Source organism: Syngnathoides biaculeatus, chromosome 6 (assembly GCF_019802595.1).
Source record: "Syngnathoides biaculeatus isolate LvHL_M chromosome 6, ASM1980259v1, whole genome shotgun sequence".
NCBI classification, from domain to species: Eukaryota; Metazoa; Chordata; class Actinopteri; order Syngnathiformes; family Syngnathidae; genus Syngnathoides; species Syngnathoides biaculeatus.
In genome coordinates, this window is record NC_084645.1 from 8,826,254 (window position 1) to 8,842,568 (window position 16,315).

Below are 16,315 nucleotides of genomic sequence, written 5' to 3' on the forward strand. Positions count from 1 at the left end.
GAAATGCCGGCGGAAATAGAGCGGCAGAGCGCCGAACTGGTGGTCCTCACAGCCCAGATTCGGCAAGGATTAGATAAGCAGCCGATCTACGCCCGAAGTCCTGATTACCACTGCCCCACTTGACTGTCTGCCTGATCCCTGACTTTGGATCGAATAAACACTTTTCCCGAACTGCCTTTGTATCTCCGGAGTCCTGCATTTGGGTCCTCCCTCCGTATCGATGGGTCGTGACAGTGTGTATCCATGATGGAAGCAGTTAAAACAGATGCCATTGAGTGATCCACTAATATAAGAATTAGTGAAGGGAAAGGACAACCTTCTTGTTATATTATACATACTAACAATAACCCTGCTGGAACACGCCATGTATACTCTCAGTGTGCAAATGAGCAGAATTTTACATAAATGGACTGTGGAGTCATTTAGCCATTGGCTTCACATGCAGATAAACCCATGCATGTATTTGGCTTGTAAGGAAGCTGTAACAAACTTGTAGGCTACACGAGAAGAGAAAGGAACACCAAGGGAGAACGTTAGGGTCCAAGGCAGCTGCAGAATTGTGGCTGGATGCCCTGCGTGTGTTCTGCTGAGGGTTTGGCAATGAGACCATGAAGCCTGCTGTCGTGGCTAGAGTGTCTCACTCACTCACTCACTCACTCACTCACTCACTCACTCACTCACTCACTCACTCACTCACTCACTCACTCACTCACTCACTCACTCACTCACTCACTCACTCACTCACTCACACTCGTTTGCCTGCGCACACAAAGAGTACAAGGGATGACTCAGGGTATGAAGCCCAGTAGTTAGAGTTGATTGTTGTTTGACTAATGTTTCTCTTCAGCGTCCATCTGTTACTGGGCCCCTCTCATGTGAGAATCTCATGAAAAACTCCTTTTTGCCCTCTTCAATGACCATCTCATTATGAGCAATTCCATACTAATTAAAAAAACAAAAACTCACTACAAGCTCTTAAATAGTCATTTCTTACAGCAGCCTGATGCGTTAAGTGGACAAATCAAAGCTAGATAAAGGGTCCTTGTTGCATTAAAAACTAAATGTCTCCTCATACTGAGAAAGGATATTTCTGGTTAAAAAAAAGTGCTCCATTTTATGTATTTTAGCACATGATTGGAAAAAAAATAAAATTAAAAAAATCATGACTGTCGATCAGTCCAAGGTATACCTTAAGTGTGCTTACATCAGCTGATATAGGTGTTAACAGTCTCCTGCGATTCCTACGGGACAGTTTTTGCAAAAATACCCAAAAAGGACAAATGGACAGGGCATATACATTTTTCAGATCTTCAACCAAATTGCATGGATTTTTCCATGATGCACAACAAGCAAAAAACAAAACCAAGAACAATTATAACTTTATCTTGCACACTTTTTGCACTCCAACCATATTTTCTTCGTAAGTGAGGAATTTCACATTAGAAATAGAACACATTTTCAAACACATCTAACTCTATGCTGACCAAAATCTCTATTTCTTGCGTGCAACTACAACTGGAGGTGAATGATGTCCACTGGGTGTTTTATCACTTGAAGACATGTTGCTGGAAAGGCATACTGACCCACTGTCAGAGCAGTGGAAACAACATGCAGCTTGATGAATGAATGGATTGTTGTTTGAATGGAAAATGTTAGGACAGGAGAGGAGAGGAGATAGAAGTTAAGGGCAGGAATTTGGAGAGGAAACAAATAGAAGTGAACAGAATGAGCATGGAAGGGGTACCAGAGGAAAAACAGTCGTAAAATCAGAACATCACATCTATTACATGTTCTAGTGGAGGCCAAATCATCAGATTTTTCCTTGTAGCATTTTCTGTTCTTATTGAGTTATCATGCACTGCTGAAGCATGTGGATGTTAAATGCACCCAAATGCAACATGCTCCTGTTGCACATTTGTGCATCTAAGTGTTAATCTAAAGCCCCTCCTCTCCCCAAACATACACACACACGCACGCACACCAACACACATACACACACACACCCACCCACACACACGCGCGCACACGCACACAGAAACAATTCAAACTGTGGAAAGGGACGGGGGACGGAGCTGGGAAGTGTTAACAGTTGAGGCCTGACAAAATGACATGTTTGCCCAAGGAGCTGGCACTGCAATTGAGTGTGTGTGTGTGTGTGTGCGCGTGTGTGTGTACTATGCCAACCCTGCTTTTCACCGGAGGGGTTTTTATGGGAATTGTAGACAGCTGGCAACCCCCTTAATTTTTTCTCTCCTTATCTGCTACTTGCGGTGTGTTGTTTGTTGCTCCTAATGTAATGTGAGAAGAAAATGAGCAATTTATTTTTTGTTCATGAAAGGAAGCAATAATATGCCTCCAGCTGTGGTTGATAGGTCTAATTTGCACTACAAAATGATTTCTTTATGGACTCTTGTGAGCCATAAAATAAATTCATCCAGTAAGAGTAGAAATTTACAACTAGACCCAATTTATAGCAAGATATGCATCCGTCCTTCCATCCAGTTTCTGAGCCGCCTATCCTCACAATGGTTCCGGGAGTGCTGGGGCCTATGCCAGCTGTCATCGGGCAGAAGGGGAAGGGGGTACAACCTAATGCCAGCTAATCAGCCAGCCAATCACAGGGCACATGGAGACAGACAGCAGTCGCAATCACAATCACACCTTGGGGCAATTTAGAGTGTCCAATTAATGCATGTGTTTGGGCTCTGGGAGGAAATCAGAGTGCCCGGAGAAAACCCACCCAGGCGGGGCTGGGATTTGAACCCCAGTCCTTAGAACTGTGAAGGCACTGTTCTGTAGCTGTGCCACCGTGATGCCATAGCAAAATGTGTTAGTTTTAAATATGGCATTAATAAAGGCTCCAATCAATTCAGGCTACATGTAAGGACTGTGTTCTGCACATTTAGTGAAATGGGGTCGTCGTCTATATTTGGATTTAGTCCTGTACTTTGTTGATTTTCAAAACATCACTGAGTTTTATTCAGATCATACGAGACGAATTCATAACTTCACAGTAGATTGCCGTTGTCTCCAGTTCGAATCCATATGTGCTGAAAACGTTCCATTTCATATCCAATGCTCTTTTTTTTTCAACATTATTTATTCAGTGTCACAAACAACAATGAAACTTGGAGTTACAGTAGATCAGCTTCAGCAATAACACAAGTCATCTGAATACTCTGCATGATTTGTAACCTGTTCTACTTATAGTTCAGGACCAATACCCATCTTCAGAATTCCTCCAAGTTGAAACTTTATTTCCAACTATAACATTTCTGAGTTGAACCAGATGATGGTGGTGGTAATAAAGCATGGGCAGCAATGACCCTTTACTATTTTGCCTGGAGGGTACCCATGTTGGGAAATTGGTCTTCATTGTCACTAAAATAAGATGAAAATCTAATTCTAGCATTAATGCTATTGCATCAACAGAATTTGTCTGCCTCCAGGCAGATATACTGTACTGCAATGATAATTGACCAGTTTGAGTCATATGAGCTGTTAATTTTCTCTGCATAACTTAAACATTTCTTTCCTTTTCCTTGTTTTCATAGGCTTCCTTGCACCTGCCCCGGGATTTTAAATAAGTTTTCTCTTTTCTATGGTTTTCCAACAAATTTTGTGGAATATTTTGGATCATAAGCAATTTGGGGCTATCTGTGTGCACTGACCACAAACTGAACATTAGCTGCCAGGATGGAACGCAGCAGTTGGAGTGGCAGTGAGAGTCCCGGGGATGACATAGACAGACTGAGTGACTCTGGTGGGGACAAGACAATGGACGGAGACCCTGAGGGGGTGTGGAGCCCTGACATAGAGCAAAGCTTCCAAGAAGCCCTTGCCATTTACCCACCATGTGGAAGAAGGAAGATTATACTGTCTGATGAAGGAAAGATGTATGGTAAGTGCTAATGAACAGTGTATGTTGTTAAATCTAAAAAAAAAAGCCTCTTTTACCCTCAGAAAGAAAAAAATGGTGAATTAATTTGAATGACACTCCTATCCGATTACAAGCAGCAAAGACCATGGTACCGTATTTTCTGGATGACAGCATGCACCGATTAATAAGATGCGCCCACTCTATGTAGCGTTTTTTTTTTTTTTTTCCATACACGAGCCAGACATCCATGTCTCGGATAAGTACTGTACACACTGGTACGTTGTGAAATTACATATTCACACAGAAAGACTTTGTGTTAATTTGCGTACCTTGATTCCAAACAGGGACTGTAACATGGCAGTAAAACAGCTCAAACATAACCTGCATAACCATAACCATAACCTGCATTATGTACATTCTGAAGGGGGCGTGCCTTTAGCGTCCTCTCCACGCCCACACTTTCTCCTATAACTTCCACATGCTGTCCTCTCATAAGTCCGCTTTTCCTTTATATAACTAGCGTGTCAGCAGGAAATGCTTCCCGTTGGTTACAAATTTTGGCCAACAGATCACGTATAAGGCGCTCCGCATTATAAGGCGCCCTGTCCGTTTTGGAGAAAATTCAAGACATTTAAGTGTGCCTTTTAGGTTACTGATTGTAATGTAGTGGTTTTGGAGGGTGTAGCTAGACAGCATAGATGGTGGTATGTAGGATGACTCTGGTGGTGGGGAGGAAGATTAAGATGACAAAGGTAGAGCAAACACCCATGTGATGGAAGCTGAGAAAGTAAGAGTGTAGTGCAGCCTTTTGGAAAGAGGTGAGACATGCTCTCAGTGGACAGGAGGAGCTCCTGGAAGACTGGACTACTTCAGCCAAGAGGTTAGCAAAGATGTGGGAGATTGAGTAAAATGAGAAGAGGAGAAAAGGATACATACAGATGGGACATAGAGCAAAGGTAGAGGTACTGAAGGATTAACAAGAGGCATACGAGGACAAAGAAAGAGAAAAGGATCTCTACAGGTTGGTCAGAGGGATAGAGAATGGAAGGATGTGGAGCAGGTTCGGGTGATTAAGGATAGAGATGGAAATGTGTTGACTAGTGCCAATACTGTGCTAAATAGATGGAAGTAATTCTTTGAGAAGTTGATGAATGATGAAAATGTGAGTGAAGGAAGAGTAGAAGAAGCAAGCGTGAATGACCGGGAAGTGGCTTTGATTAGTAAGGGGGAAGTAAGAAAGGCGCTAAAAAGGATGAAGAATGTAAAGGTAGTTGGTCCTGATGACATACCTATGGAGTTATGGAAGCATTTTGGCTGTAGATTGCTGTAGAGTTTTTACCAACTTGTTCAACAGAATACTAGCAGGTGAGAAGATGCCTGAATAATAGAAGAATAGTGTGCTATATCCCATTTTTACGAACAAAGGTGATGTGCAGAGCTGTGGGAACGATAAAGAAAAATAGATGATGAAGTTATGGGAAAGAGTAGTGGAGGCTACACTTGGGACAGAAGTATTTCAGAGGAAAATTATTGTTTCATGCCTACAAACAGATGCATTATTTGCCTTGAGGAGCTATGTTGTGTCTTTGTGGTTCTCGAGAAAGCCTATGACAGAGTACCAAGATAGGAACTGTCGTACTGCATGCGGAAGTCTGGAGTGGCAGAGAAGTATTTTAGAATAGTACAGGACATGTATACAGGAAGTGCAGTTGGAGGTGGCAGAAATGAAGATGTAGAGGTTCTCTGTAGACGTGAGCAGGTTGGATATGATTAGAAATTAGCTCATTAGAGTGACAGCAAATGTTAGATGTTTTGGAGACAAAAGTGAGAGAGATCAGACTTCTATGGTTTGGATAGATCCAGAGGAGAAAGAGTGTGTATATTATCGTGAAATGGTATTGTGATGACCATTGCTGACAAGGTTGCACCCCAAGGTAACCGTGTAGTGTTGAAATGGGGCCCCAAATGTGAAGGTGGAAAAGTGCACAATTACCACGATTGTCCACAAGAGAGTACCAAAGAGCCCCTTTGGTCCCCACGACATACGGAAACCTGTTTGTCTGTGTTTGAACTAATATACAGTAATACTGTAATGAGCAGATGGTCCGTTGGCTGCCACCAGCTGTGCCTCCCTCTTGCTCTTCTTTCTGCATGCAGAGTGCTCTCTAGTGAATTCTGTATGACACTGTTTCAATTCAGGGCTTCTATATGTAATAAATTAAGATTTTGTATCTGAAGTAGTTTTCTTTTCCTTTACTTTGATGGGATTTTTCTGGAAAAGCTTGCAAGGTAGCGGTAAATGGCCAAAATCTATTTGTCATCAATTAGTCCATTTTGATGACTACTGTGTGTGACCTTTAAGGCTTTAATCTTCTTTTGCTTTTGGACATCATAGTTTTTCTTTGGTCTTTTCCCAATTGACCCCTCCGTACAGGGCACTTAACCACGCCTCCTGAAGTGACGTCACGCCACGTGCGCTGACGTAAGACAAACAGTAAAAATGGCAAATACAATACAATACATTCTGAACTGAGACAGACTCCATGCTTCTCATTTCATTCAAATCAACGCTATATTATAGATTCTAAATACAATACATTCTTAACTGAGAGAGACGCCATGCTTCTGATTTCATTCAATCATTCACACGTAGCAATGTTATGCTAGCGGAGAACGTCTCATTCATTTATACGAGACGTGTATTAAAAATCAAATTTAGGGCATATCTTCGTTCAAACACAGTCTGGTTAAGCTTCTGGCCGCGAGCCAGCAAGAAATCAATACGTTTGTGCAGTCCGATCATCGCTAAATATCGCTCAACAAAGAATAAGTGTGTCAATCGTTCACACGTAGCTGTGTTATGCTAGCGGAGAACGTCTCATTCATTTATATGAGACGTGTATTAAAAATCAAATTTAGGGCATATCTTCGTGCAAACACAGTGTGGTTAAGCTTTTGTCCGCGAGCCAGCAAGAAATCAATACGTTTGTGCAGTCCGATCATCGCTAAATATCGCTCAACAAAGAATAAGTGTGTCAATCGTTCACACGTAGCTGTGTTATGCTAGCGGAGAACGTCTCATTCATTTATACGAGACGTGGATTAAAAATCAAATTTAGGGCATATCTTCGTGCAAACACAGTCAGGTTAAGCTTCTGGCCGCGAGCCAGCAAGAAATCAATACGTTTGTGCAGTCCGATCATCGCTAAATATCGCTCAACACAGATCAAGTGTCAATCATTCACACGTAGCTATGTTATGCAAGCGAAGAACTGCTAATTCATTTATACGAGACGTGGATTAAAAATCAAATTTAGGGCATATCTTCGTGCAAACACAGTCTGGTTAAGCTTCTGGCCGCGACCCAGCAAGAAATCAATACGTTTGTGCAGTCCGATCATCGCTAAATATCGCTCAACACAGATCAAGTGTCAATCATTCACACGTAGCTATGTTATGCAAGCGAAGAACTGCTAATTCATTTATATGAGACATATATTGAAAATCAAATATAGGGCTTACCTTCGTGCAAACATATGTGTTCCGGTTGATATTAGATGGATTTAGTTGATGATGCGGTCTTCCACAAAGTTTGATCCATCGGAGGCATTTTTCGTACTGGGTCTTCGGTTTTGGAAAGGGTACGAATCGAACTCCACCAACTAGCCTTTCAGGATACCTGTCGTCACTATTACAAAGTCAGTGACTACACCTCTTAACCATATTTTTTGTTAAATAACCCAAATACGCGATAAAACGCTAACTAACCCTATACTGGACCATGCAATGTTATCTGAGAAAATGGCGGGAGCAAAAACGGGCTTTGGTTTATGCAGATCTCTGGCCTCTGATTGGTCAGTGACCCGGATTGCGCAATATCCACGGAGGGGTCAAATCATCCTCATCTGTGTTCTGAACATCAGTAATCAGCTGCTTTAGTGAAATGCTATGATAAAGCCATTGCACACCACCTGCTTAAAAACAGGCACTGTTGGTGAACAGCTGGTGTGCATCATGAATAGGATATCTCACTCACATTTATCAGGTAAGTCCAAATCATTGTTGTTGCTGGATGTTTCAATGTTTGCTCACACTTTCCACAGTTACAGTATAGCATGATGACGTGTACGTAAATGTTTTGAAGGCAACACCCATCCTCAACAGTTGGTGTATGAATAGGCCTGAAATGTATGCATAAACACTAATAGCAAAAAAAAAGTCCTTTCTCAACTCATAAATTTGGTTCTGTAATAGAGTTTGACATTTACTTTTTTCTGAGGCAAAGCTTAATACAGTGTGTGAACACTTCAGATGGAATGAGCAGCTTTTGAGTCAAAGGATAAGACCATTACTTTCTGTGTTGTGGTTGTGAGGTGTCCTAGACGCCATATCGGCAGTTAAGCCTTGTCATGATAACCCAAAAACTATCACGATAAACATTTTTTAATGCCTTTAATATAATGAAAAATCAGGGCTTAGATTTTTATCAGCCATATTTTACTTTTTTGCTTTTAAAGCGTCTTGTAATTGTTATCAGGGTTGTTATTGTTACAATTTCCTTTATTGTTTCTCTGTTAAATAGTTTTTCTATTCTGTGTGATATGGATCACAATGGGTCTGATATCGGAATAGACGCTAGGCCTTCTGGTAACAAGAGTGAAAAAAAAATGAGTAGTTAGGTATGTCAGATTTTTTTTTTTTTTGCAAAGGTCCATTCCATGATATTCTTGGGTTGAAATCACACGATAATCGCCGGCATTTACATGTCCAAGCTAGGTGTTGTAGACGACATCACCATGACAACGTCCACAGACCCATGTGTAAGCGGCGAACGGCGGATATTTTCTGCCTACTTTAATTCACTCGATAATGTTGCCAAAGCTAGATATGTACAGAAGATCAAACTCTGTGAAGGTATCGATCCGTATACTCTCCACAACGACGTACTTTCAAAGGACCTGAAAGACTTCCCTGAAGTAGAATATCCGGACACTAGAAATACACATGCTTACCGCTTACAAAATGATCAGAACAGACTTTCAAATGACCATTTGCCTTGTGTACTCGAGCTTCGTTCAGATCTCCACGTCGTATATTTGTAAGTCACTTTTGTTGCCGTTTTTTCCGATAACTCCATTGTATCTTCTCCTTTATGCAATCTAATCTTTGGAACACGGAAAAATTGCTTCTCAATGTCTCTGTTTCTGCGATTTCCACGTTCGACGCAACAAAAATCTGGCATGATGATGATGGACAGCTGACTGCTTGTCTGCAGCAATGGCAGTCAAGTACCCGTATGAACAAGCATGACATCACGTGCAACCCAGCGTTTCTGCAAATATTTTGGCCCATATGCTATAAAATAAATAAAATAAAATGAATATATTCAGTGTGTTGATGTAGCTTACGTTTTAGCTATAAATTATGTAAATATTTATTTCTTCATATTTTTAACTTCCTAAAATGTGCATGCCTGGATAACATACGTAGCTTCTTCTTTGGATACTGAACTTGGGAATGAGACACTGACTCGGCCGACCTCTTCCAGGATTTAATTAAAAAGGCGGTGGTTTCCCAGATCACCATTTTTTTTTTTTTTTTAACGGGAAGGAAAGGTCTTGACTTTTCCTTGGCAGCTGCCATCGTGGTGACAAATGCATCCATTTTGGGCCATCCAGAAGTGGCATTTTTCCTCAAATGAAAAATCACTACCCCAAGATCCAGATCGAACTGTAATGTCTCAAAATTCGCATTGGATGCCACCGTGCGTTTGCCCCAGTCGTAGTGCTTTTATCTCAGACAGCATGTCATCTCCAAATTCTTCTGGGGCAATTTGTTTTATTGCATCCTGAAGTGTTAAAGAAGAGCTCACCTTTCTCAACGTATTACTCACGATGTATTCGTCGTTTAAAATAAGTGAAAAGGCAAATGGCACGGCGTCCGGCATGATAGCATGAGGGAGACGGCGAGAAAATCACTTCCTGATTGGTTAATATTTGAAACAGGACCCGGGTTACTGTTAGGAATGGTAGTACCCACCCCCTGCTCAATGGGTTGTTGGAGGAGCGTATGCGTAAGCGCGCCGTTGTTATGTGCGTAGCGGTGTCTGAATACAAACACTACTGAACATTCAAAGCTGTCATGCCTCGTTATTGTTGAAACACACACAAACAGTTACTTCCCTTGTCCAGACTTACATTGCCTTCGAGTAAAAAAAAAAATTATAAAATGCCGACTTCGGCAATTTTTTTTTGCTTTTGAATATTTCCGGTTGGTCGGGTTACCGGAAAGCTAAATATTTTTATGGATGGCCCCTAGAGACTAGCCTGGGTGGCATAGTGCCGTGACTGGTTAAAGCATTGAATCAAAACCAGAATCACCTTTGTTGGCCAAGTGTGTAAAAACACTCAAGTAATTGTTCTCAGGCACTCAGTGCTGCCTTGGTACGACATACAGAACAAGAACAACAAAGCAACAACAACAAAGAACAAGAGACATTTCCATTTATAGGAACTATTCTTTAAAAGGGTCATGCAAGATATACAATCTTCTTCATTTAGAACAGGTAAGCGATAAATGTGTTGACGTCCCACATTGTGTAAAAGCTTGGACAGAGTCCCTTTATCCGTTCACGTTTCCCGTTATAGTGCAATGACAATTGTGCAAAGGGAGCAGTTTAAAGTGACGAATCGTGAGATCGTGTATAAAATATATTACTAATATTGATTGGACCAGCAGGATGTGAGTGAATAACCCAACAATAGCACAAGGCAGAAAATAGTAAATTTGCTGATCAAGAATTTAATGACTTAATTGCCGAGAGGAAAAAAAACTCTTCAAATGCCTGCTAGTTTTGACTTGTGTTGATCTGTAGCTCTTTCTCGGCAGAAGGAGCTGGAAGAGCTGGTGGCCAGGATGTGAAGGAACCGAAAGGAATGGATTGGCCGCATAGATCTGAGGACCAGGGTTCAAATTCCATCGCTGACGCTAATGAACACACATGCATATACATAGAATGATCTGGCCACAAGTGGCATGAAAAACAAGGCTTAAATACACAACGTATTCAGGGCCACGGCCCCTGCGCACAGACGCTGCTGTCAAACACCTGACTTAACTCTGTGCTTCCACGAATGCTGGGGGCGCGCCACAAATGAGAGCGTGGCCATGGAGAACCACGCCCTTGACATATTTATTACATAGTGTAAAAATGCTAGGGTCGGTGGGAATTTTTAGGGTCAGTCGGGAAATCTGAACCACAAGCTTTTTTTTTGTTTACGCCTAAACATACAGTATGAAAACAATTCTAACTTCTGTGCTAAATAGGGGGACACATTATCATATTGATAAATGTTGTGACGATCATGATGATGTTCTCATGTCTCACGGCTGCTCCGATTCGAGTAGATCATGAGTAAAATGAGCTAATTTCACCATGGGGAGAAATATTCAGTAAAAATATTTCTTTAATTCTTAATCCTTGGGGTATCGTGATGAAAGTATGCTGCAGACATGTGAGGAAAACACCAGAGGACGGTGTTAAATTGTGGAAAAAAATCATGAATGCACAGTATATATCTCCTTTAATCTTAACCAAATATACAAAAAGACATCTGTCCAGTTTGCAGATTTGGTAATTGTCATGGTCCATGTGGAAAACATGGATTATTCTACAAGAAAATAATGTTAAAAACATGTTCCACTTAACAAAGCATTATGTATGCTATCTGAGGACTACTTAAACCATTTTTCCCGATACCACACTGTCATTAATGGTTGTTCTGTGTGCCTAACAGTGAAGGTAGAATGAGCTGCAGGTGAGCAAAAAAAATGAAATCTTACTGTGACAGACTTATCTCTGGTTAACGATACCCCCCACTGGCTGCAGGAAAATTGGCTGCAATAGAAAAGAAGATGATGTGCAAGGGTACCATGATGTACTTGTTGAAGAAATGCGTCAAAAATGATAAATAAGCGTGTGTAAAAGGGAGCGAGAATAATAAGGTGAACAATGGTGGAGTTATATAGTCAATAGTCAATATATAATGACCAGTAGTTGAGGCATACCGGTATGTTTAACACATGGGATCTATACGTAAAGATGTTCAGAATGTGCCCTTGAGGTTGTCCTAATTGACGTGTATTCAGTCGCCGTGTATGGCCTTTTCTATCTCAAGTTGATACATTTACACTGATTATTCGCTTTTTTTTTTCCATCTCTACTCTCAATCACAGTTTCATGTCATGTTTTTGTCTGTTTTCATTTTTACTTTATTACATTTTGGGGCATATGCACAAGAATTATTTTAGACTATTCTTTCCAAGGAAATACACAAAATGCTTCATTTTCATCCTTTTTGTAATTTAAATGATACACAGTACTTGGTGCTCATCATGTATATTGCTGCTTTTTAAAATGTAATTAAATGTACACTTTATACCTTGTTTAAACAGTTTTGGTAGCAATCTGTTTATACATCTGACTTGAGCTAATCCACGACATTACATTGAAATTTTCAGTTTAAATGGCAGCTTTTATTTCATAGAGCCCAAATCTATTTACATAGTTTAAACGTAGCTGGTACCTCTTTCAAACAGTGGTATTTAAAACTAACTTCTCCCTTATTTGACATACAGTAAAAAAAAAAAAAAAGTCCGCATGAAAGAAATTTGTAGGCTGTCAAAAACAAACAAATCAGACAAGCTGTTGAGTCGAATACAATCTTTAAGAAATTAATTTATGGAAACGGCTAAAAGCAAAGGAAGTGGAAAGGGCAATCCTGTGCATGGACTGATGGTGAACAGTCAGTATACAATAGGTTAACAATACATGGCAGCAACGATAGTTTTTGTTCTATATGGCAAAAAAAACGCTAATAAATAAATACATACCCTGATTATGTTTGTTCAGACTGTATGGGCATGAGTGAAAACTAACTCTGTTCAAGAGCTCACATCCTACAGGTCAAAGTGCCCCTCTTCTACAATCAAATACTGTATCTAATAATATTTAAAAAAAACACCATTTTATTCATGATTGTGTCAGAAAATTACAGGTTTTAAGAATGGAGGATCCTTTAGTGAGAAACAGTTCGTCAGCAGTTTAAGTGTGTGTGCGTGTTTTCTGGGGTTTCTGTTTGTCACGGTTAATGACCATCTGACTTTGGCCTTGAAGTCTTTCACTGGGCAAGTACAGCAGGAGGCAGAGACAGCAAGAGGGAGGGAGGCGAAGCCCATTCATTTGGAGAGGGACAGAGGAGGGGAAAGGAATAGCCAGAACAGAGGATGTAGGGAGAGAGGGAGTGCGTGTGTGTCTGTGCGTGTTGGAGAGTTTTAAATAAAGGGAGGGCCAGAGAGAAAGATGTGTGCCGCAGGGTTAGTGAAGGATGATAATTCACCGTTAAGCCTCCTAGAAAGACCAGCTGGCCCCTCTGGAGTCAGATGTCAGCCTCCACAGCCAGGACTTGTTCTCTGTGTCCGTGTGCGTGTGTGTGTGTGTGTGTGTTGTGTTGGCAGTTAAGCATGTACATACGTATTTGTGTATGTTCTGTTGTCAGTGGCAGTGTTTGACGTCTGGAAGGAAAACACCTGCGTGTAGAGCTGAAGATTGTATCAGTCTAAGCAGCCTACTGCCTATCTCAGTGAGAGTCTGATTGGTCAGAACACACAAAACACACAAGGAGACACACATGTGCACGCACACACACACACACACACACACACACACACCATCTGCTAGTTAGTTTGGGGTATTGTTGAGAGCCATTTTGGTTGTGTGTTGAGGTTTGGCTTTGTGCTGATCTTGACCATCAGTTAGCCAGCTGGCCTGACTTTCTGGGTTTTCCACTTGATTGAAACTAAAAGCACTATTAGACACCAACTAAACAACACAAAACACTCATGTTTACACGTATGCAAACTAAATAACTAACGCATTACATAATTGTACACAGCCTCATTAAGTGCTCGACCCTATAAGTCATGTTCCACACTGTCAACATATAGAGTATTTGATTTTCCTTGGCTCTCCTTGGACACAGCACTAATCTATACTGGCCAGGTCATGCTGTGCTCCTTATTCAATGGGTTGAATTATTCAGCATTGTCAAAGTGTATGTCAGTGCGTGCGTGTGCATGCACACATGTGCACCGATGTAAGCATGGCTACAGCTGGCCTGGTGCTTTTGTTAATCAGGAGTGGCCAGTCTGTATGAATGCTTGTATTGTTAGGTCATGTGTATTCAGAACCATGGCAAGGGTTATTGGGAGTGCTTGATAATATTCGTGTGTATGTGTGTGTGCGTGGAACTCAATTGAGATGTGACGAGCACAGCGCCACAATATGAAGCTGCATGTCATAGGGTCTTTGGATCACTAGCACTAAATTGTGGCACTCAGTTTCATCCGATTCTGGTTGTGTATAAAGAACTGTTTAATAAATATAGTTGTCTGTGTCTTTGCGCAAACTATCAGCCAGGTGAAATAACTCCCGTTTTGTCTTTTTAGGTCGAAATGAGCTCATAGCCAGATACATCAAACTGCGCACAGGAAAAACGCGCACAAGGAAACAGGTAAAAATTAATGAGGGTGTTTGGGTTCACTTTTAACTATAAAAACTCATATTCAAGTATTTCTAATATTATAGTTTTAACAATCAAGGCAAATTTATGTTGTTGTTTTCATATACAGTACTGTACTCAGTAATCCCTCATTTATTGCCGGGGTTATATGCCACAAAATCCCAGCAGTAGACAAAATTCATAAAGTTTATACCACTTATTTTTTCATTATTCATCACTTTTATACATTTTAAAATTTCATATCTGCATTTCAGGGGCATTATGTGTGAGTTTAGTGGGATGTAGCTATTTATTTGTCCATTTCAGGTTTCTCCACCACCCAAACACTACATAAACACATGACTTTAATAGGTGGGTGTGGTCTCCTTGTTTGAGTAGAAAGTCAACCATGTGTGGATATGTGAAAGAAGGTTAATTTGCTGGCTAAAACATGAGACAATGTGCATCCCAATAACACGCTCAGGATTATAGGGAGCACAAACCATCGTGGTGCTTGCTGCTGCTTCCCAGAATATATTGCGGCCCTACAGGTACAGCTACAAGGTACCTCCAGGTTGTAGAAAATCACACTAATCATTAGTCTTGACTTGCAGTTGTTTCATAATTGTTATCAGTGTGTGTTTTAGCTATACTGTAAATTGGGCTAGGTTAGCATTTGTGAATCTATTCAGTGAAACTCTCACTGTGGCTTGTGTGTTAAATACTGTCAATCTGGTCACATTCATTGTGTTAGTGAGCAACTTAGTGCCTCGCCAAATGTGTGTTTGGAAATTACTCAGTAGAATTTAATAACCTCCAAAGTAAAAGTATCTACCATATTGGTCCTTATGTTAGTAAATTCTACTATGTTCCAGTGAAATAGCCACCAATGCTAACTGAACCAATCTGCAAGTAAATAATTGCACTACACAGACCAACAAAAAAAAATCTCTGATGGACTGAAGTTGTTATAAGTGAAAAGCAATATAGGTGAGCTGGCGGATGACTGGTTAGAGCGTCTGCCTCACAGTTCTGAGGTCCGGTGTTCAAATCAAATATATGCCCTGTGATAGGCTGGCAACCAGTTCAGAGTGTACCCTGAATCATGCCTTAAGTTAACTCGGATTGGGTCCGGCACTCCCGTGACCCTTATGAGGATAAGTGGCACAGAAAATGGATGGATGGATAAATGGATGGAAATGCAACATAGTGAGGCATTACTGTATAGACAGCACTTTATGTAAACAACTACTAAAGCAAAGTAAATGTATTTGTAAAGCACATTTCATACAGAAGTTAACTCAATGTGCTTTACATGATTAAAAGCTTCTGCATATTCTGGGGGTCCTTGAAAAAAAATTACATTGGGGGATCAGTGAAGGGAAAGTTAATTTTCCACACAAAGTACTTCAATGTTCAGTTCATTGTTCCAAAAATGAAGTACTGTAATTTCTCATGTAAAACATGGATCCCCACCCCCCCAAAAAAATTGTCAATTGTGTGCATTATGCATTGGTATAGGTGAAAATGAACAAGACTTCCCCATTTTATAAATGAACTAGAACTAACTAACGAACCAACTAACCTGATGTAGAACAAGAGCAGGCTCGATCCTATTAGGCCCTCCACATCCCGGCCACCAGCTCTTCCAACTCCTTCCATCGGGTAGGCGCTACCGATCAATCCAAACCAAAACTAGCTAGCTGGCATTCAAACGGCTTCTTCCCCTCTTGCAATGAAGTTATTAAATCCTTCAACAGCTAACTGAGAATTCCAGCATAACATGCTGCTAGTTTTTTGCCTCGAGTTACTGTTGTCTTACCCAATCAGTATTAATATTATATATGATAGACTATCGTACAACTTGTTACTTTAA

General features: G+C 40.7%; 1 protein-coding gene across 2 annotated transcripts in view; it reads left to right on the top strand.

Moving 5' to 3' along the window:
- Nucleotides 1–16,315, top strand: part of LOC133502513 (transcriptional enhancer factor TEF-1-like) — a 68,008-nt gene that overhangs the window by 28,647 nt on the left and 23,046 nt on the right. For both annotated transcript variants that reach the window (XM_061823388.1, XM_061823386.1), the window contains 2 exons: nucleotides 3,555–3,901; nucleotides 14,387–14,451. In XM_061823388.1, coding sequence (XP_061679372.1) covers nucleotides 3,697–3,901; nucleotides 14,387–14,451 — 270 coding nt within the window. In that variant the 5' untranslated portion in view covers nucleotides 3,555–3,696. The remainder of the gene's footprint in view (nucleotides 1–3,554; nucleotides 3,902–14,386; nucleotides 14,452–16,315) is intronic.